At 53.4% G+C, this 24,085-nt stretch overlaps 1 protein-coding gene across 5 annotated transcripts in view; it reads left to right on the forward strand.

Annotated features, from left to right (window-relative positions):
* Positions 1-722: 722 nt before the first annotated feature.
* ALPK3 (alpha kinase 3) overlaps positions 723-24,085 on the forward strand; it is a 61,361-nt gene continuing 37,998 nt past the window's right edge. For 4 of the 5 annotated variants that reach the window (XR_014148844.1, XR_014148843.1, XR_014148842.1 and 1 more), the window contains exons 1-5: positions 723-892; positions 5,982-6,020; positions 9,393-9,514; positions 20,212-20,329; positions 20,928-22,155. Coding sequence is in view for 2 of the 5 variants with exons in the window: in XM_081831732.1 (XP_081687858.1) it covers positions 750-892; positions 5,982-6,020; positions 9,393-9,514; positions 20,212-20,329; positions 20,928-22,155 (1,650 nt within the window). In the remaining 3 variants the exon portion in view is untranslated. The remainder of the gene's footprint in view (positions 893-5,981; positions 6,021-9,392; positions 9,515-20,211; positions 20,330-20,927; positions 22,156-24,085) is intronic. The other variant, XM_081831733.1, reaches the window with a different exon arrangement.

Genomic DNA, 24,085 nt, shown 5'->3' on the forward strand with positions numbered 1-24,085 from the left:
TCCCCCCAAGGTGCTGAGAAATGGAGGCTGGGTGGAGTAGGAGGTCCAATTATTCTAAAAGTGGTTTTTGAGCCCTTCATCTATGCTAGATAATGGAAGGGAACGCAAGACACATCCAGAGGAGCTCCGTGGAGATGTGTGGGCTTGTCTAAGTCGTGGACCAACCCCAGTCACCGGCAAGGCGAGGGTCAGCGGGGGCTGCCACCAGGAAGAAGGGGGCCGGTCCCCGGCTGCGGCGGCCCCCACCGTGTGGAGCCCAGGCTCCAAGCGGCCTGACGCCCCTGAACTTCGCCTGGCCTGCGCCACCAGCTCCTCGGGTACTTCTGCGCCTTCCGCTGCGCGAAGGCCGCGCGGCCCGCGCTTCCACAGTTGCGAAAGCCACCCCCCCACCCCCCACGAGCGGGGGAAGGGAGGTTGGCAGGAAGCCGGGGTCCTGGGGCCTGGAATTTGGGGCACAGCGGGAGGCCTCCCGAGGCCCAGGCCCCGACGCCGGGCCGGCTCCGGGCGCTCCACGCGCGTCGGGCCGCGGCCCCGGGAATGGCCGAGCGCAGCGGGGTCGGGCCCTCGCGCGAGGCCCGGCGCCCCCCGGCGCCGCGGACGCCGCGCTCGTCGGCCCGGGCCGGGGGAGGGACAGCAGCAGGTGACGACGGCCGGGCCGCGGGGCTATAAATAGGGGCGCGCGTCAGCCGCGGGCGGGAGCGGCGGCCGGCAGGGCAGGGGCCTGGCGAGCGCGCGCGGCCGGCGGCGGGATGGGGTCGCGCAGGGCCCCCGGACGCGGCTGGGGCTCGGGCGGGCGGGCCGGGGCGGGGGGCGACGGCGAGGACGACGGGCCGGTGTGGATCCCCAGCCCGGCCAGCCGCAGCTACCTGCTCAGCGTGAGGCCGGAGACCAGGTGAGTGGCGCGTCCCCCCGGGGGGGCCCCGGGGCCGGGGGTGGGGTGGGTGGGGTGGGGGGTTGGGGGGTCGGCGGGCGGAGGCCGCGGCGACGCCCTCGAGGGCACCCTGGCTCCCTCCTCCCGAGGCCTGAGAGCTGAGGCGTGGCCGGGCGCAGTGGCCCTCAGGCCCCTCAAGGCTCCTCCTGACCCCTCAGGGCCTGCGGGGCCTCGGGCCTCTGGCAACGCGAGGCTCAAGAGAGGAGAAGGGCCCAGCTCTGGGGGTGATTTCACAGGGGCCCGAAGGCCTTCCTTTATCGCCCCTCGTCCCATCGGCACCCTCACCCCATACTCAGCTACTCCCTGGCCTCGGATTCCACAGTGAGCGATAAGGAAAGCCAGAGTGGCTGGAATTCCTCCCCCAGCTGGAAGGGAGGGGGAGAGCATTCACGGGGTAAGGGTAGGGGCAGAGTGGGAGCGGGGGAGTTGGGGAGGGGCGCTAGGGGGACCCCCCCAGTGGGGGCTACTTAGCTCAGGGGGGTGGGGGTGGTGGGGTTCACCAGGAGGAAATAAGGTTCTTATTTCTGTGCAAATAAGGTTCTTCCTCTGGGCCCAGGTCTGTGGTCTTCCCCAGGATCTTTGTGGGGGCTGGTGAGGGGCAGGGGTGGGATGAGGGGCTGATTGGCCCTGTCTGAAGAATCAGAGCTTGCGGTTCTGAGGGAGCCAAGTGCCCTGCCCAGTTTGGGGGAGTAGGATGCCAAAGGAGGGGCCCAACCGAGGAGCCCTGTACTCCTCTGCCAAGAATTAGAGGTGTGGTTGCTTTGTTTTAGGAGCTAGGCTACCCGCAGATACAAAGACACACAGATAGTCAACAGAGAGGCCCACAGGCGCTCAGAGGCCCCCAGACACCCAGGGACACGTGCATTGCCACGGAGACGGACATTTTCTGCACCCTCTGGGTAGCTCAGTTTCCCTCCAACTCTGGAGCCTGTTTTCCAAAGGGAATTGTGATGGTTGGCTGTTGGGATAGTGGTTGTGTCCCGGCCCCAGAGCTTGGCTTGTTGTAGCTTATGTGGAAAACGGCCACTCATCTGAGAAGCTGTCTGGGGACCTCTTGTCCTCCGTTCCTAAAACAGCACAAAAACAGGCATCAAGGACATTCAGGAAAAGTCCCAGGCACTTCCTCGTGAACTGGCTGAGTTCTGTTGACCTTGGAGTTGGAAAAGTTCAAATGTAACCGGAACCGGTTTCTGCATAAAACTCGTCAAATGGTGTCACATGTCTGGGGCAGGGCTGAGGGCTGGTGTTAGTGACTGAGTGAGACTGGACAAGGCCCCTGGCTTCCCAGGAAAGAATGCCCCTTTCCCCGAACCATTGGCTCTATGGAAAAACTGGAATGAGCCTTGGGGCATTTATTCCCATCTGTGGTGAAGCTGACTGCCTTGTAGGAGCCTCACACTTGTCTCACACTTGTCACGGGGACTCGCCTGGGCTTTGCCTCCTGCATCTGGCCTTTGTCAATACCAGGAGAACACACAGCAGAGAAGCAGCGATGGAGGGAGGGAAGCAGGGGTGGCTTGAAAACCAGGCAGAATAGGGAAGGCAGTGGATCTGGACTGGTAGAGAAAAAGCTGGAGAGTGGACAGCTACCTGGCTGAGCTGTTGTATGGTAGATGATTTTTAATTGCCCGCCTGATGAGCACAAAGCAGTGTCCCAGCCTGAGAACTGCAGGCAGGACGGAAGTGGCCAGTCCAAGTCCCCTTGTATCTAAATGCGAATGCTACTTTTCATTAGGCCTTTGGAGGAGGCAGGGCTGGGGCTCCAGTGGGAGAGAGGGCTCTGTTTTGCCCCTGTCGGCTGGCTACAGACCCCCCACAGGTCCTCAGGGACAAGGAGGACCGGATTTATCTCACCTCTGGAAAAGCCTCTGGCCAAAGAGGGAAGAATGTGACTGTGAATGGCTGTGATGGGGGTGGGTGGGGGGCGATTCCCAGTTCCCTAGCAAGGCCTGACTCTTGTGTTAGAGCGGGCAACCATGCAGTCTTCTGTCCCTCACAATAGCTTGACTGCCTGTGGGGATGGGAAGAGGGCCCAAGAGATGAAGGAGAAAGAGGGTCCCTTGAGGACTTTGCCAGCTATCCTTGGCCCCAGCCCAGATGAACCCTGACTATCCCAGAGTCCTGACTGAGAGGCAGGTTCTTTTCCACTCACTCTTGGCTCCAACATTTTTCTGGGTCTACCTCTATGCATGGAGCTCACGAGGCGTCACTGTCGGCTGCCTCTGGGAGCTGATGGACAGCTGGGCTGGCGGCTGGGCCACCAGAAGTGTTGGCCCAGGGCTAGAACCTGGCCCCCTGTGCCTATCTCCCCTCGCCTAACCCCACGGCCCTGAGGTGGTTTCCAGACTGTAGTCAGCTTAAGGCTATTTCCAGTGCCCACTGGGGTCAGAGGTCCAGCATGCAGATAGTCCCAGCAAACTGTTGGTCCAGCCTCCTAGGACATCCACCCTCTAGGACCTCATCCCTATAGGAAGGTGGGGCATGGGGACTAGAGTGGGGTAAGGACCTACAGTCAGGTGGACAGACACTCAGAAGTTTCAGAGGTCCCTGCCCCCTCATTTCTTGGAGAGCCTGGCCCACGTGGGCTCAGAGGAGCCACAGGACCTATGATGTTTACTGCAGACAGCTTTGGAAGACCTCTTCTGTTCTGCTTGGGTCAGGCAGGCTGTCTCAGGCTTTCAGGGAAACTGAGTCATCAGGCTGTTCTGTCCCAGAATATATGAAAGCCAGGAAGAGTGGGAGACCCTGACTTCCACAGCCAGTCCTGGCTCCCTCCAGGCTCACTCTCCTGCTTTACCAAGAGAGCTTTCCTTCCTGGGCCCTGAATTCCCATTCTGTACAATGAAGGTGGCATTAAGAACTGTTGTAGGCCTTTCTGCACCCACGTTTGATGCCTTCGGATTCTGAGCCCCTTGCAGGCAGTGGAGGGAGACGCTCCTGCCTGGGCGAGGCCCTGAGCCTAGCTTTGGCCCGGAAAGCAGGGCATAAGTACAGCTCCCCCCTCCGAAGACAAGGTCGCCTTCGTGGCGCAGGGCTCCTCCCGAGCCGGCTAACAGCGGAACGGTGAGGCCTGGAGGAAGCAGGACAGGGGACAGAGCCGCACAGACAGCTCTAGAGGGAGCCGGGCTAGGGTCACTGTCCCCGCTCAGGGTCTCCTCTGCTTGCAGGGGACACCTGTCATTTTCCTCTTGGAATGAGAGAGCTGATTCTCTCCCTCTCCTTCCCAGGGAAGAAATCCAGACCCAACAGAGGAGAGATCTCTCAATTACGAGGAGAAAGGCAAAGGAAGTTCATGGTCAGGAAAGGATGGAGTTGGCCAGTGTCTTGGAACCATGGGAGGTTCTGCCCACGCGGCCTCCAGAGGATTTTTAAAGCTCTGAGCAAGGCAGCTGCATCCTTGCCCTTCCCACCTTCCCTGGAGCAGCGGCTCCCTCTGGGGGGCAGCACCCTTCCTGTTTGAAAGATGCTCTTGCATACCCTCTCTCTTCCTTCTTTCTCTCTCTCTGTCTCCCTTCCATAAAACAGCTGTTGGATGCCTGCTGTCTGCTGAGCACTGTGCTGGGAGTAGGAAAGCTACCAAGAAAGCTAGGTGTGAAGGCAGGGCGGACAGGGGTTAGTTGAGCAGAAGGAAGGAGGGAGGGCTTTCCAAACAGGGAGGCCAGAAGTATGGGCTTAGAGGCCATGTCCGTGGCAGTTAGGGACAGGTTTGGTTCCAGTGGAACGTGGGTGTTGGGAAGAAGAGAACCATGGTTGTAGTGGGGGTGTGAGCTGAGCCGGGAGGACCTTAAGTGCCCAATTAAGGAGTTGAGACTCAACGGGAGGATTGTCACATTTCTTTTCAGGGAAGTGGTGTGATATGGGGTGTGAAGGAGAAGGGGGCTGAGGTGGTCATCAGAAATGGAGCCATGGGGTTCTAGATCAGGACACAACTGCAGGAGTAGCGAGAAAGGGAGAAAGAAGAGCCAAGAATTGTTGACCGGCGGGACTTAGGAGCTGGAGGAGAGGGAGGAATCCAAAGTGGCAGATTTACAGTTTGGAGTTTGGGAGGACGCTGGAGGTGGCCCCAAGCCCAGGAGCCCTGGAGTGGAAGCCGTGTTTTGGGGCAGAGGAGGAATTTGGGGTTTTGGTTACAAAGAGACAGGCTCTCAGTGGAGCTTGCTTGTGGTTGGAGATGCAGACTCAAGTGTCATAGGGCAGGCTGGGCTGCTGGTCACGAAGGGAGAGCTCGCCTGGCCGGGACAGCCGAAGGGGGCCAGGGTGGAGGGGGTGGCCCCAAGATCTCCCAAAGGGCTGTGCCACAGTGGTCCTAGGCTCCCCTGGAGCTGTTCGTGTTAGGAAAGGTGGAGGGAGAGGAAAGTGGGGTGGTGTCCCTGTGTGGGTCCTCCGCCCCCAGTGGCCAGTGTCCACTTTGAGCTGCCCTGGGGGTAGGAGGGGCGATCAGGGCCTGTAGGCATAATGGGCCTTGTGCTAGTCTCACTGAGCTGGGTGCCTCCTGGCTCCTGCTGAATTAACTGCTTTGTTTTTCTCCTCTTCTTTTCTCTTCCAGCTGGTTTGCCTTGTGTGGCCCCTTTAACCGTACTTTAACCTATTAATGGGTGTTCTCCAAGCCACCTGTCTCCTTCCCAGGGTGTTAGCGGATTTCTAAGAATGGGGGCCCTTCTCCCCCAAAAGGCCGAGGGTTGAAGCAGGAGCTGCTCCCCAGGCTGGTGCGCTGCGGGGTTGGGAAGCGTGCCAGGCAGCCATGAGCCCCTCTCTGGGGGCCAGTGACCCAAGTGCCTGGGACGCATTTTTCTCAAAGTGCAGCCCCAAGGGGCCTCCTTCCTGCCTAACCATCCCCCCTGGACTCCTCTGCATTTAATGAGCTCTCGGATTCAGATACCCTGGTGTCTGGTGGTGAGGCCAGCAGGCCAACTAAGACAGCTGGTCCCTTTTAATAGAAAGGCCTCCAGGCCCCAGATGGTGGCCAATTAATACTCTGCAGAATGTTGTTGGTTTCGCCTTCTTTCCTTGCTTTTTTGGCCTAATGATTCCATTTGCTGTTTTCGCTTAGCTTATCAAGCAACCGGTTGTCTCACCCCAGCTCTGGAAGGTAAACGCACATTGCATTACATTTCTCTGACTGCTTTTTTTTCCTTGGGTCTGGGCATTGAAGGGCCTCGGGGTGACAGTTTGTGCACTGACGGGGCTGCATGGGGTGAGGGGAGGGCTGGAGGGTGGTGGCGGGCGGGGGGTGTGAGAGGGCATTCTTGTGAGCACGGGTCTTACAGGGGCTAGAGTTGAAGCTTGCATGGACCACTGAAAGGCTTCTGGGGACCCAGAAATAGGCAAGGCTTCCCTAGGTGCACGCTGCTGTGTCTCTGTGCCCCCAGGAGAGGTACCACGGGGCCCAGACAGCAAACCACCAGGCATGGGCCCCACTTCCCAGTCTGAGGTCTCCACGGTGTTTGTAATCCCATGTCTAGGTTGGACCCCTTACTGTCGATCTTCTGACCAGGGTTCCTGCCTTAAATGGTTTCCCCCTGAGTCCCTTAAGTTCTTCTACCACCTCTTTCTCTAATCCCCCTCTCCTTTGGCTCTCTCCACCCCCACAGGACTGTGCACTCTTTGAGGTCAGGGAGCACCGTGTTAGTGTTTTCCTGCATTTGCTTGTTCTCTGCACCTGCTTCAGAGGCAGGGCAGGACTGGAGCAGGCCCAGTGGGGGTTCGCCCGTGGAATGCCTGTCCTCTCTCCTCCCGAGCTGGGGACAGCTTTTTACTGTTGGCTGAGCTGACTTTTATAATCAAAGTGGGAACATTTCCTGGCTCTCTCCCACCACTTGGACCTCCCACCATCTGGTAGATTTGGGGAGAGCTGCCTACAGTTTCTGTACACAGAGAAAGATTCCTGAGTAGCCACCTGGTGTCCCAATAGGTAATAGTGTCTACAGACACCATTAGGACCTACCATGTACTTTCCCTTGATATAGGAGAGCATTGAGGAACTTTGTTCTGGGTTAGTTCAGGGTCTGGACGGGTGGGAGAGAGGACATCACAGACAATTCAAAGTGGAGTGCTAAGTGCTAAAAGAGAAAGGTCCTTGGAAGTTTATTTAAAGCAAGGTAAAGAACCAAACCTAAGGGCAGAGTCCGGTTCCTCTGAACACCATGAAAGCCAGTGATTCTGGTATTCCTTAGAAACACACGATTAGGTTGTGATCTCCTTATGAAGTCACAGAGTTGGAAAGACTTGGCGGTGTCAGGGTGGGACCAGACTGTTTCCAGATGTGTGGACGTCTGGCTTTCTAGGACCCTGGAAGCAGCTCATTCACAGTCCGTCAGAGCGGTCTGGAGTTGGGGACAGAAAGCGGGTGACATTCGGTGGACAGCATATGCAGAGACTTTCCCTGTCTCCCCTCATGCACCCCACACCCACCTCCCAGAGGGCTTTCGGCTAGTCATGCCGTGATTTTCCCCATGTAAACATTTTCTGTAATGCAGCTTAGAACCTAGTGTGGGAAGTTTGAGAAGATGAGTGTTCTTTCCTGTTCAAAATCAGTAAGGACGCAAAATGACTACCTGTTGAATATCTCGCATGAGCACCGCCTCTGCAAATTTCCTGGAAGCAGAGTTTCCCTCTTTTCTCTCGGGCACCCATTTCCAGTAGCTTATCTCCTTAGACTCGTCCAAGCAGCCTAAGCTGAATACTGGATCCAGGCTCATGTTCATGAGTAAGATAGGATTCAGGTTATGGAGGGAGGACAGAACGAGGGCTGTTTTGAATTAGCTGCAACATCATGGAAGTCCAAATCCTTTTGGCACAACAGTTTCCTTTGGCAACTGTTGGTGGGGATTTGGTATGCCCCAAAGTCAGAAATTTGCTCTCAGTGTGAGAGCAGCAAGAAACATTTTCAGATGTTATGTTCCTGAGTGTCAGGGAATTGAAGGACCCTCTCTTTCCAAGCGGGTTAGAGGAAAAGGAAGAGTTGTACTCGAGAGAGGAGTTCTAGATGAGAGCATCACAGGGAGTGTTCTAGAAGCCTGACTGTAGACCCAGTTCAAGCGTTCAGCTGTGTGGGAGGTTAGCGTCCCCCTTTCTGGGTAGACTTTGCCGGGGAGGGCTCCTGTCAATTCCCCGAAGGCCCAGGCATCTGCATTCCTGTGGAGACACCACGCCTGGAGCCCTGTGGGTCCAGAAGTCTTACCTGCTTCCAGACGCTCTTCCTGGGATAGAACCTGTCTCCTCAAACTCAAGTCCAGAATGACATGCACAGAAACAATGAGTTGAGTGTGGAAGCTCTCCCCACAAAGCACAGGGTTGTAGCCCCTCGTTGCTGTGCTCGAACAGACCCCCCCCCGCCCCCAGTGGAGAGGTCTCGAGCCGACACGCATTGCCTGGGTGGCAGCCCCTCCTCTGAGGCACGGAGAAAGGCAGACCCTCCCGCTTCTGTTCACTTCTCCCCTCATGGTCCTCACTGCTGCTCACAATGGGCTGTGTGAGTGGGGAGGGCCGGGCACGGCTTGTGCACTAGACAACTTGGCTGTGTGGTTACGCTTCATGCCTAGGGACGCATTGTGTCTCTGCGGGCCCGTGAGAGGGTTTGGCATGGTGGTTTGCTTCCTGTGCCCAGGAAGGAGAGGACTGGACATGCTAAGCAGTGTTGGTGAGTCCACGCTGGACTCTGAGCCTGCAAATGCCCTTGAATTCGGAGAGGCTGACTGTCACAGTGGAACTAAAAGTCCTGGCTTTTGCAGGGATGGATCTGGTTCTGGTTTGGCAGTCGTGCTGGTTGGTCTTGGAGCTGGCAGCCATGTATTCACTTGCGCATGTGGTATCCAGGGATGATCCAGGAGCCAGACTCTCTTTTCTGATGCCCCGAGGAATTAGAGTCTAACTTTGGATCCAGATCCCTGGCATTGGCTGGCTTATTCTTTATCTACTATGGTCTATGCTCATAAATTCGAGGGCATTTCTTTTGAGCCCAAACATTAGGGGAGACCCCTGAACTGCGTCTCCTTGAGGGTTAACTGGCTTTTCCCTCTTTGGCATGAATGGAAGCTCTGCTGTTCTGGGGTCTCCATCTCTGAGGCTGGACCTGTCCATATGTGTGCCACCCCCATGCACGAGCTTTCCGGGAGATAAATGGTAGAGGGTAAAGCAAAGCCCTCCAATAAGGATGGGAAAGGGACACCAGGGCTGATGGTTTGGCATGCTTAGGAGCCTGGCCCATGGTCAGAAGACTGCCTATTGGAATGGGTCTGGATCAGGTTTCCATTCAGCCCCTCGGTACCATCCCTGCCTCCAACCTGGCCAAGAGATCTGGCTCTCTTGAAGACTTGCTCAGGTACTGGAGCCATGGCCATGGGATGATGGATGGATATGGTAAGATTTAAGTTGCTTTGGACAACACCAGTCCAAATTGGGCAATACCAGATATCTTGGCAGCGGGGGAAGGCCACTCTGAAAAGTTCTTTGCCTCTCCTAGGAGCACCTTCTGCTCCATCATTGCTCAGCTAACAGAGGAGACCCAGCCGCTATTCGAGACCACGCTCAAGTCCCGGGCTGTGTCCGAGGACAGTGATGCCAAGTTCACCTGCATCGTCACAGGTAATGAAGCCCTCTGTACAATCCACACCAGGGTCACTGCACACAGGAGGGTCCCAGGGGGCCGTGGGGACAGGCACGGAAGGGGTTGGCTGTGTGCATAAAACTGTGCAAGTTCACATTTGTTTCCTTAGCTTTCTCTCCAGTTTAATCTCCCTGTGTGGGCTGGGGTCCCTTTCTCCTCCCATTCTGGGACCACATATACACCCTGCTCTTCTTCAAAATCTATTTTCAGGTTCTTAACTCTCGGGCAAACATAGACGACCAATGAATCTTAGTTGCAAGGAAAGAAGCTCTCCAGTTGAAAAAGGTTTTTGAGGCCGTCTCCCCAAATATCCCCATTTTAGAGTTGAGTAGGTTGACGCTTGGGGCTGTCAAGCCTGAGAGACAGTGATGTCGAGTGATTCTGACTGCAGACCCTGGAGACAGACTGCCTGGCTGGAATGCTGATCTGTCCCCTTTCCAGTTACGTGATACAGAGGAGTTTGCATAACCTTTCATGACTTCGCAGCACCTCCTCTGTAAAGTGGGGATGATGATAGTATGAACCTCATAGGATTATTGTGAGACCCGAATGCATCAAACCTGCAAAGCATTTGGAATAGTGCCTGGCATACAGTTAGTACCGTGTAAGTGTTAGAAATGAAGACAACTATTATTCGCATTTCCCTGAGCTCCATGGCGGGATTTGGCAGAACAGGAAGCAGAGTGATACTCCTTGGGAGGGGATGGTGTGGTGGGAGGACTGGAAAGCTGGCCCTGAGCATGGCCTCTCCTCCAGACCTCCTGTCGCACCAGCCTGACCTGCTAGTGGGCCTGCAGGTCTGCCCCTCCCAGCCGTGCAGCCATCAGACCAAGGGGCCCAGATCAAGCTTCCCTCCAAGAGTACCCTTTTTTTCCCCCCAGTAAATCAAGGGCATTGGTAGTTTCCAGCTGTGACATGCCCTGATTCTGGGGGACCTGTCTGCCCCAGCCATCTAAACAGCTTCTCTGGGACTGGGTTCCCCCAGGCAGTTCTCACCCTTACCCAGAACCCTCTGAGCTCCACGCTGAGAACCCCGTCTGTTCCAGGGGATGGCAGACACCTGCCTATATCCCTTACCTTTGTGTGGCATGACACATTTTGCAATATTTATCTGTTTCCATTGTCATTGGATTCTTACAAAACCTGGTGAAGTAAGTGCTATTATTAGTCAAATTTTACGGAGAAGGAACCGACAATAGGTTAGGTGACTTGCCAAAGTCCACAAAGCTGGTGAAGAGGAGATATTACTTCTGCTCTCTGTAGCATCTGAGGCTTCTCCTTTATGCTTGCTTTGTAACTGTGGTACTAACAGTTTTCTGGAAGAACTTAGCTCTTTCACAAATCTGTGCTTACATACGCTATTTTCCCTACATAGAAAGTCCTTAATCACTTCTTTTTAAAGGAAATTAATTTTTATTTGATCAAATTAACACATATACATAATGTAAGTCTTCAAAGTATACTAATAGGCATGTATCAAAGTACAGCAGTTCACCTCTCCCGCCAGTTTGTCTTCCCGGAAGCGACTGTTTTCACCTTTTAACTATTAGTATATACATTTAGCTATTCAATGTATTTATTAGCTATCAGTGTCTACATTTAGCTATTAGTGTATACATTTAGCTGTTTAGTGTATACATTTCCACAATGCTGAGTAATTATGTGACTGTTCTGCCTTCAGCTCGGGTCACGATCCCAGGGTTCTGGGATCGAGCCTCACATTGGGCTCCCTGCTCAGCGGGGAGCCTGCTTCTCCCTCTCGCACTCCCCCTGCTTGTGTTCCTGCTCTCCCTATCTCTCTGTCAAATAAATAAATTTAAAAAATCTAAAAAAAAAAATAATGTGACTGTTGCTAACTTTTGACGCTTTGGGTTTTCATGCTAGCTGGTCTTCCTGTTACAGTGGTTAGGGAATTAGCTCTCTCTATCTTAATTTTCTCTGTTTCTCCTCACTTATCTTCTCAATATAGTTATGTCATAATTTTTGCTTAAATTGATATTTACTGTTTACCTTATTTCTAGGTAATATTATTCATAACTGAAGATTGTAGTATACTATGATTATACTTCTTTCTTCTGTTTTTACTCATTAGTATTTTCTTTAATTTTTCGTTTAATTGGTTGTTTTTTTTTTACTACCTATTGCTAAATTTTCTTATCCCATCCAATAGCCTCTTGCTACAGTTTCCTACAAGGTCACTGTCATCAGTCCTGTCAGCTGCTTTCCTTGGAGACATCTCTCTTGGACATCTCTGTTCTTCTGTCTCAACTGGTGGCCTTTTAGGCCAGATACACAGCTGTTATCCTGGGGTTTCCCTTGCCTTTCTCCTGGGTTTGATTCAGTTTCCTGGATCTCATATGGTCCTTTTTCTTGGTTTATTCTCTGGCTTTACTAAACTACATCTTTCAGTAGTGTCATGAAAAAGACATTCTACCAGAGATGGTATGACAATGGGGGCTTTGTGGTGACAAGCTCTCCACCTGTCTCTCCTTTGAGCCTTTCAGCCCCAGTGTGATTTAGTTGCTTTCTGCATCTGACACATGGTTGGCATCTTGGAATCTCCCTTTACCATCATCCTATGCATTCCCTTTACCTTTCTCCTGTGATGGATTTCCTGGTTTTTATATTTCACATTTTTCTTTTTCTTGATTTACATTCTTTTTTTTTAAAGATTTTATTTATTTATTTGGGAGAGAGAGAATGAGAGAGAGCACATGAGAGGGGGGAGGGTCAGAGGGAGAAACAGACTCCCCGCCGAGCAGGGAGCCCGATGCGGGACTCGATCCCGGGACTCCAGGATCATGACCTGAGCCGAAGGCAGTCACTTAACCAACTGAGCCACCCAGGCGCCCTTGATTTACATTCTTATTTTGGTAGCTTCCTAGGCAAAGTACGTGGGAAGTAAATGTTAGACAACTTCTGTCTGAAAATGTTTTTTTGTTTGTTTTTTTATTTTACTCTTGATGGAGAGTTTGGCTGGGTATAGAATTCTAAGTTGAAAATAATTGTCCTTGAGAATTTTGAAGACATTGCTGCATTGTCTTCTTGCTCCCAATGTTAGTGTTCAGAGCAAGTTGATGATTTGACTCCTCATTCTTTGCAGGAGACTGTTTGTTTGTTTTCTTTTTTCCCTCTCTCTCTCTGGAAGCTTGTAAGAATGTTCTGATATTTCATAATGATGTATTTTGATATGGGTGTCTTTTCATCCTGGGGTGTGCTTGGACTCTTTCAATCTGGTAACCGATGGCCTCTAGGTCTGAGAAATTTGAGATTATTTTGATGTTGGTTTGTTCCTCCTGTTTTCTCTCCTCCTTCTTTCTGGAACTCTTGTTATGTGGATATCTGCTCCCCTGGACTCATTCTCTTATTTTCTTTTCCTTTCTTCCCCTTTTATCTATTTGTCTTTTTGCTCTACTTTCTGGGAGATTTCCTCTGGGTTTTTAATTTCTAAGAGCTCCTTAAAAAAATTTTTTTTTTAGGGACACCTGGGTGGCTCAGTTGTTAAGCATCTGCCTTCGGCCCTGGTCATGATCCCAGGGTCCTGGGGTCGAGCCCCGCATCGGGCTCCCTGCTTGGTGGGAAGTCTGCTTCTCCCTCTCCCTCTGCCCCTGCTTGTGTTCCCTCTCTCGCTGTGTCTCTCTCTGTCAAATAAATAAATAAAATCTTAAAAAATGTATTTTTTTTCCTGTGGCAATCTGTTCTGCATGAACGTAATATCTTCTCTTAGCTCTCTGAGACTAGTAATGATAGTTTTCTAAAAGTTTCCTTCTCCCTGCATAGCTTGAGTTCCTTCCAATTTGCTTTTTTTTTTTTTTTTAATTTAGTTGTTTTGGTCCTTAATTTTCTATGTATAGGCTTTTCTCAGACACCTAGGGATCTTTGGGTGTCAGATAATGGTCAAAAAGCTGGTTGTCAGTTCTGAGCAAGCAGGAGGGGCCTGAAAACTTGAGGCTTCCTTGTAGGGTGATCTGGCAACCACTGTTGGAACTGACAAAGCAAGTTTCTTTAATTCCTTCATCTTGGGCTAGCTAGAGTCCCTAGTGAATACTGTTCCCATACCTTGCCTGGAGGGTAAAGATTTTCCAGGAGCTATGCAGACGACAGGGTTGGGTGGGCTCTCATCAGAGAGCATTTATTTTATGCATACAGTTACTATGTTTTTCTGTTTCCCATAGAGTAGTCATGCCCTCAGCTGTGCTGGCTTGCCCTTAGGGTAGTTTTACCTTTCCAGATAATCCTCAGGGTACTTTTACCTTTCCAGATAATCATCCTCGCCTTTTGACCATGGAGGCAGGGCGGGGGGGGGTGGGGTGGGCGGGAAGGAGCGTACCTAGTGGCATGGAGCGGGTGAGGGGATCCAGAGATCTGATGGTTTTTCACGCAACTTATAACCCCTCCTCCTTCCCTTTCCCCCAAGTGTTTGCCAGAAATTATGCCTTTTGGAGGATTTTCCAGTGTTCAAAGGGTAGCTCTCAATTCCCCCACTGCTACCTTAGGGTTCAGCTGTCCTTGGTCTGCAGAGCCTGTTTCCACTGTCCATCTGCTTTCTGACTTTCAAACTGTTGTTCCTCCTACTGCTTGCCTCATCTGTTCTCCCCTTCCCTGTGGTTTTATATCTTTTAATTAAAAAATACTCTTTAGAGTACTCATAGTGGAGAGAGAGTGAAAACAGGTGATATGCTCATTCTGTCTTTTTACCTAGAAGCCTACTCCTTTGCTGGAAAATTCCTTCTCATCTTTCAAAGCCCAGCCCAAATGTCTTATCCTCTAGGACATCATCTCCAGCTCTTCTACGGAAATCTCTTGCTTTATCTGTTTCTCCATTCCTCTGGGAAGACTGAGATCTGTGAGGATAGAGCACAATCCTGGCACATGGTGCCTTTCTGGAGCAAGCACAAAGAAGGCGCTCAGTACCTATTTGCCAAATGCCTATTCCTTTAAGCTGCAGCTGCTGCTGGGGCCGTGGGCTGCCTGAGAGGGGCAGGCATCAGAGAAGGGCTCCCTTCTCTCTCTCTTCCATTCTACCCTTCGTAGCCATGGACTCTGAGAGTGATGTTGGAGAAGCCAGACAGGAGTCTGACTTACAGAATCTTGGGGCATTTTATTCAATACATCCAATGTCATTATGAAACTTTGCCCTGTTTTAAGCCCAACCCAAAGGAGCAAACTTTTACCCCTTCAGTTGAGATAACATCCATGTCTCATGATGACCAACCAGGGCCACGGTCTTCTTTCTGCTCAGGAGCACCTGCCATGCTCAGGTCTACAGCACTCCCACTTGGGGCTGTAAGATTTCCAGGGCTCTAGTTATTGCTAACGTCTGTACCTCAGTCCCCTGTCGTACCTAACTTCCTCTTCCCCCACTCTTTGCCCCCCACACATAAAAACACATCAGGTCACCTGAGTTTTATATAGTAGATGAAGGAGGAGGTCTCTGTGATCCCCACAATACACCATCAATAAGCCATTTCCAATTAGCAAGGAGAGAATGTAGACTGTATGGGGAAGAAAGGGGTGGGGGAAGCGGGATGCAGAAAAATCAGAGAACAAAGGAAACAGGAGCTGGGTCTCCTGATCTGGAGAAGTAGATGGTAGATAGATCTATGGCTGAGACTGGCCTCCACGTGAGACTTGCGTAGTGATCCCAGCATGTGTCAGTGGAGATAAAATGACCACATTTGTCTGTCTTCCTCCCACTCTGCTGGTAGCGTTCCTTAAACTAGACTGTGATGAGTCAGCCCCATCAGGGCCCTGCCAGGAACACGTGATGCTTTCTGGTGGGGCAGAACCTAGACCACGTGAGGGAGAGGAGTCTGTGCCGGTTCTCCGGCTGGCTGATCTCTGAGAGAAGTCCTTGGGGTCTTGGAGAAGGAATATACAATCCTGAGGCTCTCCCCTCTCGGAGGCGGTGAAGGGGGGGACAGCAGGCCTTGACTCAGCCGTCTGGCTGCTGTGTCCCCCAGGGGCTCCTTTGGCCAGAATGCTACTGTCCTCGTTGAGGTTGCCCATCTTTGTCCAGTATGGCGGCCCCATTCCCCCACTCTCCTCAGCTCTTTGTGGATTCTGTGTTGGGGTGTGTGTGTGTGTGTGTGTGCATAGATGTTGGGGCAGGGGAGGAAGCCACCGCAAGCCGCTGGGCAGTGACGGAGCCTTGAGACAGAACCAAGTTCCTGAAAAACACCTTTCTCAGAGAAACAAGTCTACTATAATGAATGCTGGGAACAGAAATTTACTTATTGGTCCCAGAATCCTCACCAGAAAGAGCATCGGTAAAGGGAAAAGGAAGCCAGATGCTTTGTGACTCTGGCTAAGTCACTTCACTTCCCAGAGCCTTGTCTTCCTTTTGTGTGAAATACAGATTAAAACCCCTGACCTGCCTGTTTTATAGAAGAGAGGGATTTGAATTTGGTTCTTCTGCATGTCATCAGCTGGATGATTTGGGACAGAAGTCTTAATTTCATGGGCCTTGAATTCCTCTTCTTTGTTGTTTTATTTTTTTATTTTTAAGATTTTATTTATTTATTTGACAGAAAGAGAGAGAGAGAGAGCACAAGCAGGGGGAGGGGCAGAGGGAGAGGGAGAAGCAGACTCCCCCCTGAGCAGGGAGCCCAACATGGGGCTCGATCCCAGGACCCTGGGATCATGACCTGAGCTGAAGGCAGATGCTTAACTGAGCCACCCAGGTGCCCCGAATTCCCCTTCTTTAAATTGGGGGTTAATAACAGTACATTCCTGTAGGATTTTTGTGATGATTACATAATACAAGAAAAATGTTCGGCTCAGTACCTGGCACATAGTTAGTCCTCAGTAAGTGTGAAGAATTGTTTTCACAGGATTGTGAGGAGGGCCAGATGAAACTGTGTTTGAAAGCTCTTTGGAAAACTCTATATTGATACTCATCACTCTTGATCTCTTCCACCCAAGCTTCTCAAACTGGGGATGGTTGGGTCAAGGCTGCAAGTCTCCGAGCTGGGTTCCAGACTCAGGCCTGCTGGCTGTGAAGCAGAGGTCTCGGGGGGAAAGAGGGAAAGCCACAGGCTGCAGGACCACGTGGGCTCTCCTGGCCAGAGCTGAACGTGTGTGCCTGCCTGCTTGTGGGCACACACGCGCGGGCAGGCATGTGTGTGCAGCTGGGAGGGAAGGACCTTTCCTGCTTTTGTGTGTTTTAGACACACTTCATATTATCCAGGGCACAAGGAGATGTTTTCTGTCCAAATAAAAGTGTTTCAAAAACCCACTGTTGCCATGGAGCCCTAAGCTGTCAGGCTGACCGCCACATTGTGCAGAAGCACCGGAGGAAGGCATGGGGGCTGAGGCCTCAGCCTTGGGGTGCTGGGGTCCATTCAATATCTCCTTCCCTGCCCCAGCTTGACTGGACTCAGATGCCCTGGAGACTGAGGCCCTACTGGGCAGATCATGGGGCCGGGAGGCTCTGAGCCGGGCCCTGGGAGGGATGAGATCATCGCACAGGATGGTGAGGACATTTGTGCTGGCCTTGGCCACATGCGGTGATGTAACCAGGGGCTTTAGCTCACAGTGGAAACATGGGGCTCGCTTTACAGTGAGGGCTGCCCAGAGTTTGTTCCTGGCCGACTCAGCTTCAGCCTCGCCTCCCTTGCTCCCTGCTCCTGGACGCGGTCCCCCGGCGTGTCCTTCGCTCACCACCCCCACACGCTACTGTTACGGTTCCTACGTCAGGCGTGCCGTCCCCATCTGTCTCCTGCTTGTTTGTTCACTCACTTCCTTACTCACTCCTTTACTCACTCATCCATCGGGGTTTTACTAAGTGACTGCTATGCACCAGGCACCGTCTCAGCTGCTGAGGACAGAGCAGTAGAGAACACAGAACTGCGCACATGGGGCGCGGGTCTAGGAGAAGAGACAGGCAGGGACTTAGTGCACCGCAGCGGCCTGATTCGTGCCCTGAAGGGAGGTGCAGGCACCAGACTTTACGGTTTCTGAAATTCCGCCCACCCTTCACGGCCAGTTCAAATGCCGCTCCCGCCATAAAGCCCTTGCTGATATCCTAGCCACAAGTGCTTGCTCCTTTCTTGGCACCCTGAGCACTTAGTGTATTCGTCTATAAATATTTCCTGAGCGTTGGCTCCAGACCAGGGACTATTCTAGGAACTAGGGACACAGCAGTGAATAACACAGATAAGTCACAAACCGATGTCCCACTGGGGGTTGGAGAGGATGCACGTCGTCTAACAAACTCCTCAGTGTATCACATGTCAGACGGCAAAGCGTTCTATACACCAAACACAGTGAGAGGAATAGAGGCACGGGGAGGGTGGGTTCTGTTTAATACGGGGCGGGAGAGAAGGCCCCCTGAGGAGGTAACTTGAGGACAGAAAGTGAGGGAGTCAAGGTGGGCTGCTCGCACGGTGTGTTAGAGGTGAGCCAGTCGGACCCTGTGGCTGGGGGGCGGGCAGCGAGCAAGGCCAAGAGTGTTGGGAGATGAGGCAGGGGGGTGCGGGGCCCCGATCAGGAGGGCCTACATGAAATGGGGGCTCCTGGGTGTTTGGAGCAGAGGAGTGCCACGACCTGACTTGACTTGAAAAGGCTCACTCTGGCTGCTATGTGGACAGTGGGCTGAATAGAAGCCAGATTGGGAGTAGTGAGGTCACCGGGGAGGTTATTATAGAAATTGAGGCATGAGATGATGGTGGGGACTGGTTGGTGGTGGGGAGTGGCAAGAAGAGATCAGGTTCTGGATATATTCTGAAGGGAGGGCCCACAGGATTGTCTGATGGAGTGGACATGTGAAAAGGAAAGGAATAAGGGAATACCTCCAGATTTGGGGCCCGAACCAACTTAGGAGGATAAAGTTGCCATGGACCCGAGCTATGTGGGAACTGTCCTGAGAGGGGCATGAGGAGCTGGGCCTGGGGCGTAGTAAGTCCGAGACCTATTAGATCTCCAAGTGGAGGTGTCAAGACACACAGTCAGAATTAGGAACCAGGAGTCCAGGGAGGAGGTCTGGGCTGGACGTACAAATGTGGGAGTCGTGAGCATATAGATCTTTAACGGCCAGAGGGCAGCATTAGGGCCTCGGGTTATATGGATAGAAAGGGGCGAGCGGTTCTGGGGCCTGAGCCCTGGGGCGCCTCATACTCACAGGCCCCGGTGGTGAGGGGGACAGATGAAGGAAATTAGAAAGAGTGGCCCACGATGCAGGAAGAGCACTTGAAGGAGTGAGGAGAAGGTCTCAGGACGCGGGGTCAATGCCGACAGATTGAGTAGATGAGGCGTAAGAATTGCCAGTAGATTTGGCGACGTGCGAGTCATGAGTGACCTCCACGGGCACAGTTCCGGTGTTGTGTGTGCACAAAAGCCTGATGGGAGGGGAGGGGAGGAAGACAGCGCAGACAGCAGCTGCAGAGAACTTTCTTGTAAAACTCATACATCAGGTTTGTGTGCCAAGGGGGATGATATCACAGAGGGGAACAGTTTGCTGATGGGGGCAAGAGCAGGAAAAACTGTTGGAAAGACATCCTTGATGAGGCAAGAAGAGATGGGGTCCAGTGAGGACAGCTTTGGAGAGACGTGTGGGCCGCAGATCCAAAGACAGCAGGGAGGGTGGGGCAGGTGTCCCCTGACTTACCTTTTCTACTGTACAGTGGGTTTCCTGAGAGCAGAGAGCCTGCCGGCCAGGCTTCCACAGCTGTGTAACCCCCTCGCGGCGCTCAACACACTTAATATGTATGTTGGAGGGAATGTGAGCTAGGGGTCTTTGAATTTGGATCAACAGTGTCAGTCATTTGGAGTCGGCTTAAGGAATGAAGCAGGGTTCACTGGTAAGGCTGGTGGGACTGATAAGTAGGAGCTCCTCGGTGCCCAGGCAAGGAATGGAGCCAGTCTTTGGAAGGATGTTGGGACTGTCTATCTGTCTCCTATCTCCTATTCTGTCCTGAATATCAACTTCATTTTTGCATCTCACTGCGGGCCGGTCCACGTGAGAACAGGGCTGCACCCCTTTGAAATCACCGCGCCAGGCCCAAGGGTAGATTGTCTCTAGGTCCTGATTCCTGAAACCTGGGTCAAATAACTGGACTCGATTAGCTGATTTGGTGTCCATTACCGGACCCATCAGCCAGGTGAGGACGGAGGCAGGGACACGTGACTCTAACAGTTGGAAGCTCTCCTTGTGGGCAGGGCTGGAAGTCCCACAGCAGTGAATGATTGGGTAGGGAATTGTAGATGGCAGGATGATGGATGGATGGATGGATAGATGGATGGATGGATAATGGATGGATGGATGTTTTAGCTGTGTCAGCAAATAATGCCAGCATCTCAGCAACCTGGGATAAAAGAAGGCTCTTGGTGTTGGGGTCCTGGGGGGAGACCTCTGAGGATAGAGCTATTACTGCAGTTGAGAATGTAGATCAGGACACCAAAAGAAGGAGGCTTGTTACTACCAGCCAAGGCTTTCTGGAAACTTCTTGCTTCCCCGCTAGGAAGTTTCTCCTCCATATATGCCTCCCAGCTGCTGAAACAGAACAGTTTTCTGCCTTGACGTGGGCTAGCTTCTAAAAATAAACAGAGCCAAATGATAGCCCTTTTCTTCCAGCGAGGGGGGAAGGTGGTCTGGGGAAGCTGTGGCATCCTATTCTCTCCTTCTCCTATTTTGGAACTGGTCTTCCTGAAACCCAGTCCCCCACTTCCTTCTTAGGATACCCAGAGCCAGAGGTGACCTGGTACAAGGATGACCTAGAGCTGGACCGCTACTGTGGTTTGCCGAAGTATGAGATCACTCACCAGGGCAACCGTCACACACTACATCTCTACAGGTGAGGGAAAGCGGCCCGTCCTGCTCTCTCTGCATTCCTGGGCGTCCTGTGGCCCCAGCAGAGATGGGCTCAGCTGGACACTCGTGTCCAGGAGGGATCCTAGGGTGGAGGGCAGGTTTCTGCTGCTGAGTTGAACCTGCTGGTGAGCTGCCTGCCTGCCAGGGTCTGGGATCTCCTAAGGCCAGGGTGGGAGGATTTCTGACAGCCAGAGAGTGAAGCGTAACCAGAGGAGGTCCCGACCCGTGGAAACATTTTCCATGAGGTCAGCTACTGAAAAAAGCTCCTGTGTCATCCTTACTTCACAAGGGGCTGTATGGGTCACCTGCTTCTGAAGGGAGCTCTCCTGGACCTCACGTCTAATCCCTCCTGGAACAGCGTGACCTGGGCCAGCTCCCTCCCTGTTGCCAGCCTCAGTTTCCCCAACTGTAACGGGGAGTGTTGGATGCAGTGGTGTCGGAGGTGGGGTGTGGCACTCAGGCTCGGGGGGACCCGTAGGGGGTGGGGCAGCATGCTCGGTTCCAGGAGATGCTGGTTGTGGGGTAGAGGGCCTCTCACCTGGCAGGAGGGGAGAGTCAGCGTCTTGTGCTCCTACATTTAGGTGTCAAGAGGAAGATGCGGCCATCTACCAGGCCTCTGCCCGGAACACCAAGGGCATCGTGTCCTGCTCAGGGGTCTTGGAGGTTGGCACTATGACTGAGTACAAGATCCACCAGCGCTGGTTCACCAAACTGAAGTGCAAGGCTGCGGCAAAGATGCGAGAGATCGAGCAGAACTGGAAGCCCGGGAAGGAGGTGGTGGGGGACGCCGACACTCTGCGCAAGCTCAGCCCCGACCGCTTCCAGCGGAAACGGCGGCTGAGCGGGGATGAGGCGTCAGTGCCCTCGGCCCCCACCAGGGAGGCTGAGGACGGAACCCCAGCGGCTTGGCAGAAGGAAGAGGCTGAGCCTGGTCAGCACCCAGCTTTGGGCCTCATCAACAGTTTTGCTCCCGGAGAGGTGACCACCAACGGGGAGGCTGCCCCCGAGAACGGGGAGGATGGGGAGCACGGCCTGTTGACGTACATCTGTGAGGCCATGGAGCTGGGGCCTCAGCGAGCCCCCCAAAAGGAGTCTGGGGCCAAGAAGAAAAAGAAAGATGAGGAACCTAAGCAAGGTCTACGGAAGCCAGAGTTAGAGAAGGCAGCTCGAAGCCAACAATCTTCCGAAAGCCGTGCCCCTAGTTCCGACAAGCCTGGGACACAGGGGCCCACGGACATGGAGCAGGTCCAGACCCGGCCCAGAGGCAGGGCTGCTTGGGGGCCTGGGGCCCCTGGAGTGGATAGCCTCAGGAAGTCAGCTCGAGCTGCGGGCACTCGAGAGCAGGCCCAGAATGCCCCGGCGCCAGGCCCCGTCCCAGGCCCCGTCCCAGGCCCCGACCAGCAAGTGTACTTCTCCCTGGAAAGCACCCGGGTGGGCAGGCCGAACGGGGAGGAGGGGCCCCAGACCCCAAGTGGCAGGGCACCTGGAGAGATGCCCTTGGGGAAGGTACCCAGTGAGGCTGGAAGTGAAAGGGGGCCTGTTGCCCCTGGCCAGCCCACGTCCTCAGCCCCCCAGACAACTAGGCCTTTCAACAGGAAGAGATTTGCCCCTCCGAAGCCCAAAGGGGAGCCCACCGCCGACAGCAAGCCCGATTCTTCCCCGAGCCAAGCTCCAGAGCCAGGGGCCCAGAGCTCAGGGAAGGCCCCACCTCAGGCCTCTGCCCAAGTGCCCACACCCCCTGCCCGGCGGAGACACGGCGCCCGGGACAGCCCCCTGCAGGGGCGAGCAGGCCACAGGACTTCGGGAGAGGTAAGCGTGGGTGTTGGGTGCCTGGAGGCTGCTCTGGGAAGCTGACCTCATGGAAACTCTTGCTCCAAGAGCTCGGCAGCCAGTGAGCGGTGGGCTATTTATAGAAGGGGGTGAGGTGGTGATGGAGTGCCAGCCAGGAGCAGGGGACCACAGGCCTGGCCTTAGCCCCAGCCAATCTCCAGACGCCGGGCACGAGGGCAACACAGCCTGCCTGTGACCCTACCCTGTGACAGCCTGGGAGCTCACGGCCGAGGCGGAGGGAGGGAGGTGGAGGGAGACGATGTTCTTTGGGGAGGAAAGAGCCAGGGGAGGGTTTTCTTGGGGGTATACTGAGGCAACAGTGTCTCATGGGGAGACTGAGGAGCTGGGGTGAGCTGTTGTGTGTGGTGGGTCTCGACCTGGATGCTTCTCAGAAGATTTTTAACAATATCAACTGTCCAGGAAATTCTGGTTTAATCTGGGTTTTTATCTAAGATTTTGGAGTCAGGTGTACCTATGGGCAAATCTGACTATGCTTAGCATCTGGTGATTGGGGCAAGCTGTAAAATCAGAATAAAAATGCTACCTAATTTGTTGGCTGTTGGGAGAATCTGCCTGCTCAGCGGAGGGCCTGGTGCATGTTAAGAACTAACGAAATGGCAGGAGGAATAATACAGTAATAATGACTCCAGTGGGGGACAGAGGCCAATTCTTTTCCTTGGGAACAGGAGGGTCATCATTTCCCGGGGGCCACGTGGCCAACGGGGGGAAGGTGATGCTTTGTGCGGAGGTAGGGATGGGGATATCCACGTTTCAAAGAAGAGGTGGGCGACAGCATTGAGGAGTTTGGGGAGCAGGGACGGAGGAACGGCATTGAGAGGAGTGACAGAGGGAAACACTTTGTCCCCTTTGGTCAGCGCTGCATGTCTCAGGGGGCAGAGGGCAGGCGGTATTTTATTTTTATTTCTATTTTTTAAAATTTATTTGAGCAAGAGAGAGAGAGCGTGCACACATGAGCAGGGGGAGGGGCAGAGGGAGAGGGAGAAGCAGACTCCCCGCCGAGCAGGGAGCCCCACGATGCAAGGCTCAACAAAGTGGGGCCGGATCCCAGGACCCTGAGATCATGACCTGAGCCGAAATCTAGAGTCGGACACTCAACCGACTGAGCCACCCAGGCGCCCTGAGGGCAGATGGAGTTTTCTGGAGATGGTTTTACGGTGGGCAGAAAAAAGGCAGTATTTCCTACAAGTGGCAGAAAGGAAAAGTATTTCAAGAGTGGGGGCAGATGGCAGAAGGGACAAGCTGCCTGCCTCTGGACCTCGTGGGGCAGGGGGCAATGGGAAGGGGCGCTTCACAGACGACAGGCGGGGAAGGAGGGAGAGACCAGTCTCAAGGGTGGTGCTGAGTTAGTCTGTGGGGACAGTAGTTCAGAGGGTTGGGAGTGGGGCGAACCTCAAACCAGACTCTCGAGTCTGTTGGTGACTCAGCCCTCACGCTTGGTCTCTGGGGCTGTTGGCAGCTGGTGTGATGAGTTCCTAGTGGCCTAGATGGGGCCGCTCTGTGTGCCTGACGCAGCCCACAGGGAGTTCATTTGGGAAGCGACCAGGCCGGCAGCCAAGTCTGACGAAGGCGGCCTCCCTGCCCACAGTGGTGGGGACACGCTCCTGCCAGGGCGCTCCTTGCCTCTCCACTGTCCCTGCAAGACGCTGTGTGGCTTTTGCTTTTCTCTACTTAGAAAATTGTGACATAGATCACCCACGTGAAAAACACATTTAACATCTATGTATACGTACGTTGAAGCTGCTGCTTTTTAATGGCTGAATTTGATTGTTTTTTCGTATTCTCATTTAACCATGTCTTTAAAAAATATCTTTATTTTTCTGCTTATGAAAGAAACCCATGCCCCTGGTGAAAAATATGAGGGGAAACCCCTAAAAATGCAATGGGGAAA

This window comes from Leptonychotes weddellii, chromosome 9 (genome assembly GCF_054177405.1).
Source record: "Leptonychotes weddellii isolate Sample4059 chromosome 9, ASM5417740v2, whole genome shotgun sequence".
Lineage (NCBI taxonomy): Eukaryota > Metazoa > Chordata > Mammalia > Carnivora > Phocidae > Leptonychotes > Leptonychotes weddellii.